Below are 10,188 nucleotides of genomic sequence, written 5' to 3'. Positions count from 1 at the left end.
ATGTGGGAGCTTTTTCTAATTGTCTTTGCTGGTTCACTACAACCAATACACTGGGGATGTTCCATATCCCATCTATTAAAAGGTAAAGGTTCCCCTCCTACATATGTGCTAGTCATTCCCGACTCTAGGGGGCGGTGCTCATCTCAGTTTCAAAGCTGAAGAGCCAGCACTGTCTGAAGACATCTCCGTGGTCATGTGGCCAGTATGACTAAATGCCAAAGGCGCAAGGAATGCTGTTACCTTCCCACCAAAGATGGTCTCTATTTTTCTACTTGCATTTTTACATGCTTTCGAACTGCTAGGTTGACAGAAGTTGGGTCAAGTAACGGGAGCTCACCCAATTACACAGCATTAAGGATTTGAACCGCTGAACTGCTAACCTGTTGATCGACAAGGTCAGCATCTTAGCCACTGAGCCACTGTGTCCCTCTATCCCATCTATTAAGCACTGCCAATTAGTGAGATGCAAAAAGTGAGATATTTTGTCCACAGCGATTTCCCTTTGGAATATCATGTTCATTGAGATTCATTTGGCTCCGCTGGCGTTTGGTAAGTTCTTGAAGACTTGGAAGCTCCCTTGGCATTGGGTATGCAGTTTCGGTGAGCTTGTCAAAGCAGGGTGTTTTATTCCTTCACATGTCTGTAGTTCTATAGTTTGCGTTAGATTGCCCTTGGGTGAAATGACATTATTATATTATTGATGATTGGTTTCCAATGCCATGTTAACTGGCCAAAATTGCGATTTTGAGATGGGCATATTTATAAATTGATAAATATTAAATAAGCTTTTAATAATCTCCTGAACTGTAATAGTGGAAATATTGAGGATTGTTTGGTTGAGTAGCTGGGGTTAGTGAAGCAGACTATTGCGATAAAAATCCATGTAAGCGTTGGCCACACATAGGAAAAGGGAATGTTTATTAATCTTTTTTCTGACTTAGTAGAACAATGTCTTCTGTCACCTTTTTAAGACTCAAGGGCACTCTCATAAAAAATGTACACTATGAAAGGAAATGATTATGTACCACCTAATACTGACCCTGGCCAGAATCCAAGGTACAGCTGGAGATAGAAGGAACTCAAATTTACAAAAAGATGCCCTGCTTGTTAATGCCAGAGCCTAAAGAGTTATAAAAAATGTTTTCATTTAAGCAAAGTCAATTATGCTACCGGTAGTACAAAAATAATACAAATCTGCTGTGTTTTTATGGGCCTTCTTCATTTTGAAGGAAGTCAACCCATAGACCTTCTGAGACAATAGTTTATTTCCTAAGAGGAAGTAAAGCCTGATTTTTTTTTCCTTTAGTTTGTTGCTATCATGCTTCGTTGCCAATTTATTGTTGTGAGTCTTCAGATTATTTTTTTAAACAGAATTCACTACAGGGAAAAGGTGGGGAAAGAAAAGAAAAACAAGGTTTTTGAGCAATGGTGTGTGTCTGCAAATAAAGATATTGAAGAACATGTTGAGTGTCTTTGTTTAAATATGTTTTATGATTATTCATTGAAAACAGAAAACAAAGAAGTAATATTTACTTACATTGTTTCACTATTACATATTTACAAAGCCATTGTTTTCTTATGTGAATTTTCCCTGGATGCTTCATCATGAAATATGCCACTTGCCTCTATTTAATTACATTTTGCAATGACAGGCAGCTTTTAAAAAGTACACTCACAATTGTGTGAAGTGATTGCAACCATTTCTCAGGAAATAGTTCACCTAGTCGTTTTTTTTAAAGGCATTACAACTACAGCACACACATACTCCAAAGTTTCATTAGGAAACTTTTTTATTGAATTTTTCTAATAAATTAATTTATGAAGTTTAGGAAAAACACATTGGAGTAGTTATGTCTCGAGAGTATACTAACTGAAATAAAAAACTGAAGGTTAATCATGGCTCATGTACTGTTAATTTCAAAGCAATTTCTAAACATGCAGCAATTTTTCATATTTTGCTTAGATCGGGGAAAAAATCCAAATTCCATTGGCATCACCCATGTAAACTGTGGTGTGTGTATGTATGTGTGTGTGTGTATGTGTTTCTGTATGCAATAGCATACCAGCCACTTCTTATTCACCATTATCTATATTCTGGAATAAAATCTTGCTCTAAAACTGCAATAAAAAGCAACTGAATAAAGTTTATTAAACCATGATATAGTTTAATCATTGATTTGGCACTGCCTACTTGTGATAATACCTAACTGATGTGACAGGACCTTGCTGTTCTTGTGTAAAAAAAACAACCCAACAAAACCCCACCACGCTAAGCACCAACAGTCATGCTTAGTATTTGGATGGGAGATCACCAAAGAATCCTAAGTTTATCCTATGTAAGAAATGCTAAAAATACTCTGAAATAAGGCAATGACAAACAACTTTAATGTGATTCAAAGGTAAATGTGTTTGAGGCTTCACATTGGAAGACTCAAGTGGGCGATTATCTCAACTCTACACCAGTTGTAGTTAATATACATTTATAAGTAACAAGTTTTTGTGACAAAATTTTCTGTAGTGGTTCTGCAGGTGTTGCCCTGTATGGATAAACCAGATAGGAATCATAACCGGATGAACTAATACTACTGTAATGTAATGTAAAACCACATTTACAGAATTTTGCAAGTCTGAAATTAGAATCATTTCCGCCCATCCCCTTTGCAACCTGAGAAGGTGGAGAAAGTCTTTTTTTTTTTTTAATTTTTGTCACAACAGTATACACAAACAAATCTCATAGATAAAACAGCATATCTTGAAGAATATATATATATATATATATATATATATATATATATATATATATATATATATATAAAATTATGCATCAACTATATTAATTGGATATAATGAAGGGAACAATAGGACAGGAACGGTAGGCACTTTTGTACTCTTATGCACGCCCCTTATAGTCCTCTCAGGAATGGGGTGAGGTCAATAGTAGAGAGTTTTTGGTTGAAGATTTTGGGATTTTGAGTAGAGACTATGGAGTCAGGTAATGAGTTCCAAGCATTAACAACTCTGTTACAGAAGTCATATTTTCTGCAATCGAGATTGAAGCGGTTGACATTTAGCTTGAATCTATTTTTTGCTCTTGTAATATTGTGATTGAAGCTGAAGTAGTCTTTTACAGGAAGGATATTGCAATAGATGATTTTGTGTGTTAAACACAGGTCATGTCGAAGTCGACGGAGTTGTAAATTTTCTAATCCCAGGATTTCAAGTCTGTCGGTATAAGGTATTTTGCTGTTTTCGGAGGAGTGAAGAACTCTTCTAGTAAAATATTTCTGGACTCGTTCTATTGTGTTTATGTCAGAGATGTGGTATGGCTTCCAGACGGATGAGCTGTATTCAAGAATAGGTCTGGCAAATGTTTTGTATGCTCTAGTTAGTAGTGTAGTTTTTTTTTGAAAAGAAGCTGCGTAAAATTAGGTTTACAACTCTTAGGGCCTTTTTTGCTATGTAGTTGCAGTGGGCTTTGGCATTAAGGTCATTAGATATGAGAACTCCAAGGTCTTTGACAGGGTGGGGTCGTCAGTTAGGTAATGTCCATCCAGTTTGTACTTGATGTTGGGGTTCTTTTTTCCAATATGTAATACTGAGCATTTGCTGGTTGAGATTTGGAGTCTTCTGAGCCTCTTGCTCCATCTGCTATCCAGTCCTGGGTTATGCTGTCTTAAATTTGACTGTTCCCTTCAAGCATCTTTTTGCCCAGTCTCCCAAGGTCATTATAATAGTTGACTGTACGATTCACAGTATGTAAGCTTATTTATTGGACTAAAAACAATCGGAGATTTTGGGTGCTTTTAAATGAGGCTTTTCTGTGATTTTTCACAGTATTTTAGAGCAGGGGTGTCAAAGTTGTGCTGTCACATTATGTATTGTGACTTTTTCCCCTTCGCCAAAATGGGGTGGCCGTGGCCGTATGATGCATCCGGCCCTCGGGCCATGAGATTGACACCGTTTTAGAGGTCAAAACAACATTATTTTCCATGTGTAACATTTTCTCACTGGTTTGTCTTTTTTCTTTAAAGGAAAATATATGTTTAGGAAAAGATAGAATAGCTGCATGTTGTTATTTATCATCAGCACTTAGAACCTCTATTTGGAAGTGCCTAGACTGCTTATGAATTAAGGGTATTGATTTTTGTTTAGATTGCCATAATTTGTGTAGAATCTCAAATTGCAATTGCAATGGTCAAATTGTTGCTTTGCTATTTTAAACTGTCCCTCATGCATCGCAAGATCTGATTAGTAAACAGGCAAATACTAGAGCACTAGGAGTCTATGTAATCACTAATTCCTTTGGGGCTAACTACAGGAGCCAATAAAATGGATAGAAACTGTTAAGATGAATATGTAATTAATATCAAAAAGGGCCTTTGCTAAAAGAGAGTTGTGGGATAAATATGATAGAAAGCTTTTGCCTAGTGTGACATTGCTAGAATAATATACAGCTTTATCAGCCTGCCTACTGCTATAAATCTGCTACAAAGGTCATTCTCAGTGACCTTACCCAAGCTCTGGAACAACATGTCCAAACGTAACTGAATATTATACAGATAATTGCTTTAAAATATACTTAAAGTTAGTAAATAATTTAAGTATCATGTGTTAGATTTAAACCCACCTTCCCTCAGTTGTCTTTCTTTCCTGAAATTTTCAGTGCAGTAAGAACCTACCTGTTAAAGTTATCTCTGAGAAGTCCTTGGTGCTCTCTGAGCTTGGTTGTTTTCTTACAAACTTTCATTGGATCCCTCAAAAAAGCCCCTTTTTTGCAGAAATTTGACTCTTGTAATAACTTTTACTATGCTTTTGATTTTTTAATATTATTCTAAATTATTTTGTTGGCTATTTAGTTTTATTAGGCATTGCATTTTTACTGACTTTTTGCCCTAAAGGTATGGGAGACAAATATAAAAAATTAGCAGATTTTTACTGTTTTTTGGAAGAAAACTTTAAGCTAAGATGCTTAAAAGGCCTAGGATGCTGACTCTCCTAATCAAATCAAATCAAATCAATGGCAGTTACACAAGTGTGGCAAATGTATGGATGCAAATCCTTTACGAGTACAGTAAATAATACCTATATTCTATAGTTTTTGGAACATATAATCAATAAAATTAAATGAAAATTTTCATTAGTTTGGTTTTAATTAAGTTTTTATTCATCTGTGAAAATACTATTTTTAAGTAAAACTAATAAAATACAGAAAAGGAAACATGAGCATTGTGACTAATTAAAGTCACATAAAGCATTTCACCTTCATTGACTTCAAGCCAAGAATTATGCATAGATGTAGTGAAAAGGCAACATGAACAACATATGAATCATTACATTTGTGCAACTTTCAAGCAATGTTTTTAAAACTAATATACCTTAGTTAAAATCAAATAGTTACAAAAAGAAAAGGGGTATGTATTGTTTAAAGGAAGGCTAACACATATCCAAGTAGTGATACATGAAAAATGCAAATAATAAGTTGTCAAGCAAATATTCACAAGGAAAATTATATTTTAAAAATCTATAAAAGCACATCAATAAATTATATTAAAATTTAATCATTGCCTTTAAGTATTAAGTAGTTCTGCTTTAGGAAAACATGAATATAAACCAGCCAAAGTGAAGGACACTTATATCCCATGAATTTTGATGACATTAAGCATACAGAAACCAATGTAATAGTGTGCAACTTTTGATAGACTCTGTGCGTGTTTATAAAAGAAGTTCCATAGCTTTAATATACTAGGCAATACCTTATATATCTCAAATTTTCACTTTAGACCTGATCTTTGGACCTTTTTCCTACTTCCAAAGCACACAGGATCCAGAAATAAGACCAAATATACCATATTGCACATTACTGCACACAAAAGGATCCAGCAGAACAACTGATAGCATTTTAAGAGTTTCTATGGCAAGCCATCACTCAATATATAATTTGCAGTGTAGGTCAGAGAGGAATGACTTGTGGTCCGTGGGTTTTGTGAAGGCTGTATTAAAGGATTGCCAATCACGATTGCGGCCAATGAACAGAACAGCTTGCGTAACAGTGGGGCCAAACCATTCATATCAGTTCCGCTTCTCAGATAGATTAGCTTCATCATCACAACCCATTATTAATACTGCAACAGTTTAAGCCAACACATAGGATGCAGATGGTGGAATTTGTTTTACAATAGGATTTAGTTTTGTAAATCTATCCATCTTTTGTCTATATAAATATAGGACAAAGGTGTGAATATGGAATTAAGCTGGACATCACAGAAATGATATCAAGGTGAAATACAGGCACTTGACAGGTATAATATGCAAGGCAGAACTTCTATCTGTCACAGTATAAAAAAGTTTTGATAAATGGTAAGTAAGAATACATATTTAACTCTTTTAAGTTTCACCCCTTGTTTCTTTCACATCTCAATGCCAACATACTTTTGCTTCTTTTGTATGGTTATCTTCCATAAACTGTAAACCAAAGAAGTCTTTGCATAAAGAAAATGGCTATATTCTGGAATTACTTTCAATTAATTTAAAGAAATTAGGGCACACACTAGACATAGTCAGGCAATAAATCACTTTCAACAGAATATGCATATTTGTAAAGTTTTCTCTGAACTTGAAAGGGGTCTTAATATACTTTTACTCTCAGTGGTTTGGATCTCTGTTTTAATTTGCCCAAAGACATATTTTTCTAAATTCTTAGTTCAGCTATAATATCCCATTCCTGCATAGCAACTATATTTAGGCTACAATTTTACAATTTGGTATTTGAAAAGAAAAAAAATGTTGTCTGTCATTCCTCAGCACAGGGCTGATGCCATTAGCTTGAAATACAACTGTCAGTAGAAAAAAAAATGAAAAGCAAAAAAGGACTTGTTAATAGCCCACATTCAAAATTCAGGCTGGTTGTGGCAGCCTAGTCCACCACAATTTTACAATCTGCATGCAAGTCACTTGATCACAAGTGCTTGGCATAACGGCATCTCAAAGTGCAATAGAGCAGCAAGGAAAAATTCTGTATGCTCAAAGATATAAGACAGCACTGACATGGTGGACGAAGGCTATAAAATCTTGTATAACTGAGAGATTTCATATCTCTGGATTGTAGCCATAATTTGTGTCTGTGTAGTATGATATTTCATTTTTTAAATATAATTTGAAGCTTTTACCTGTAGGGAGGAATTATACTTTGGAAATGTTCTGCATAGTTATAAAACAGTCCTGTAAAAAAACTTGAATCTTAAAAAAAGAAATTTTGAACGTAGATTTTTATATTCTATATTGCTAAACAGCCCATTCTGTAAGCAGTGGCATGCATGCTCAATATCTGTTTCAAGTAAGGATTGGTAACTAAGAGGCAAGAAATATGCTACCATCCTCGATTAAATACTCATTTTGCAGAACCTGAAATCAAATAGTAAAGTTTTCTAAGGATGAGGAAGAAAACAGTAAGTTTTTCTAACCAAACATTTCTATAACAAACAATTATAATTCAAGGCACTTTTAATATTTTCTTCATTTTTGAAATCAGTAGTACTAGTAGTTAGCTGAGCAATGGCTCTTTGGTAGCTTCTCATTTAACTGTAACTGTCTTCTCCAATTCAAAATTACTGGATTCCATTCACAAGGACATATTATGTGTAAAATAACTTTTAACAAGTTTTAATCTCTTAGTCTTTGAGGGAACTTCATACATGGAGCAGTCAGAAGACTGGAAAAGATGCTTATAATGAAGAATGCAAAAAGAAAAAAGCATTTATCTAATGTGTTTCCTTGTTGATTTGAAGGAAGTTGTTCAAACAAATTCATTGAATCTCTCTCTTCTCTCATGGGGGTACATATGCATACAAAAGTACAGTGTCTTCTATCATGCTAAATGCATACGTGGGACAATTTTCAACAAATGTATATATAAAAATATCCTGTTGGGGAAATAACCCCCACATTAAGGAAAAGAGTACATTTCTTCTGTTCTCTTTGCAATGTGAAAAATTATTCTTCTTTAGTAATAAAAGTTAGCAGCAGCTAGCAAATAAATTGTATAACAGCAAATTAAAATAAGCATTTGTAGATAGCCAAAACAGAATATTTGTCTCCATGAAGATGTAAAGAAAGAGCATAACCAATTAAATCTTACATGGCAGCAAAGATAAAGAGGACCATGTGGACAAAGGATACAAGGACAAAGATTTAAAAACAATTAGTCTATAAAAGGATTGTGCATAAACTGAGTGATAACATTTCTTATAGGCCGGACTTTATGAAAGGCTTGATTTCTTAGTTTTCTAAATAATACAACAGCCTAAAAATACCTCCTAATATGCAATGTCATTATCAACAATGATGGCAATACATACTATGACTCAGCTGAGTAGCAACAGCAATCTGAAAAGTTTCCATATTATTCAAATTTGTTCAGATGAGGAGTTTTTGCTTCTATTTTTGCTACAAAGTGGAGCCGAACTATATGCAACTACTTTTGTAAGGATAGAATTTGTGCTTAGGCTGACATCCAAGTTGTGTTTGCGATATATAATTCAGGATGATTGCACTTCTGCTTTAGCTAAATGATAGTTCAACACCACAATATGAAGAAGCATTATTAACATGCAGAAGAAAACAATTTTTTCTTCTGTTGCAAAGATGCATCTATGGCATGTTTCAACAGAAGAAAAACATTGGTGTTCTTGCGCTTCATGTTTGATTTGGTATTTTAGAAGAATGCAAAATTTTGACAGGTCAAAATGTCCATCTTAAGAACCATTATAAAGCCGGAACAATGAGGTATCAGCTACAAACTAACATTTTCACAAAACAGGGAAAGCATTCAAAAAATTTACCTGAAGTTCAAGAAATCTAAATCTTACATTAACACAGTCAATATTCAACCAGTGTATACAATCATTTCAGTTTTTAAAGAGCAACTCAAGATGATAAGACAGTGTGAATATGGAAATTATAGGCACAAAGTTGGTGTTGAACTTTGTTCAGTGAGGAAATAGTAGGTCTAAGAAACCAATGAGTCAACTATTAAAGAATTTGAATAATGCAGTTCTGTAAAAAGATGCAGTGTTTTGATTTGGTTTAAGTACATACATAAATCATCTAACCTAAAACAATATTTAGAACATTCCACATCTTTTGCAGATACATGCAGAACAAAATTTGCACTTTTTCCTATGGACTAGGTGGATCCAAGTATTCTGGGGATGGCGCTAGCATTTGTGGAATGGGTTCATAATATTCTAGATGTATTCTAGAAATGCATGCACCCATCCCAGATTCAAACTGGCTATTCTTGCAGAAAAACATGGAATACACTGAAGCCGAAATGCTCTACTTTGTCATAACTTAACACTTTATATCATTCTAGTTCTTCCCAGTTATCAGTAAGGTTACCTTTGCTTTGTCGCCTAATGCTGACCAACCTTCCGGCTGATTTAATACTCCACCTTGAACTGTTCCCTGAGCTTGCCAGGTTTGTGTACTTTGTTGAGCCTTTGGTTTCATCTTCCCAGCCTGACCAAGATGAAGAGTCACTTAGAGTATTTTCTGCATCATTGAGGTGGTCGCTGGCAGGAATCTGGGGAGGTTCCCATCCTTCAATCTCATCGGGCTTCCTGGAATGGATGTTCTGTTTTATCACCAAGCTGTCCCAAAATCCACCTTTCTTTTCTGATTTCAAATCTTCTTTAAGTTTCATATTTGTTCTGGATAACAATAAATAATTTTATTGGAAATCATATGAAAAAGGAAGACATTTAATTGTCTAGGTCAGAGCAGATTAACATTGTTTTATCACTGGATGAAAAATGATGATTAGGATATTTTCCAATATCTTCCTCTTAGCATTCAGGTTTCATTCACTGAATATATTTAGCTCATTTAAGAATTTATCTTTATATTTTCATCTTTTAAAAATGGCCAAAGGCAAAAAGGGCTAACAAAAGATTAACCAGAATAGTAAAAATTAAAAGTAATTAATTTGCAAGCCCTTTGATTTCTATGAATTGGCAGCTCTAGCTGTATTATTAGGAATAATGCCAGTTTCCCCCCACAAGTCATCTATAATAATCACAGCTCCAATTCAACATAAATCTTTAAACAGAACATTTTATTATGAAAAACAGTACAGAAGTTAAGTGTATATTTTCTGGAATCTTAGTTACTTTTTCCTGATTTATTGCCTTA

At 34.4% G+C, this 10,188-nt stretch overlaps 1 protein-coding gene across 1 annotated transcript in view; it reads right to left on the bottom strand.

The window, feature by feature from the left end:
• Positions 1–5,138: 5,138 nt before the first annotated feature.
• Positions 5,139–10,188, bottom strand: part of TDRP (testis development related protein) — a 46,280-nt gene continuing 41,230 nt past the window's right edge. The window contains exon 5 of the mRNA XM_058177620.1: positions 5,139–9,707. Coding sequence (XP_058033603.1) covers positions 9,362–9,707 — 346 coding nt within the window. The 3' untranslated portion in view covers positions 5,139–9,361. The remainder of the gene's footprint in view (positions 9,708–10,188) is intronic.

This window comes from Ahaetulla prasina, chromosome 1, assembly GCF_028640845.1.
Source record: "Ahaetulla prasina isolate Xishuangbanna chromosome 1, ASM2864084v1, whole genome shotgun sequence".
Lineage (NCBI taxonomy): Eukaryota > Metazoa > Chordata > Lepidosauria > Squamata > Colubridae > Ahaetulla > Ahaetulla prasina.
This window is presented reverse-complemented; position numbering and strand designations above follow the sequence as displayed.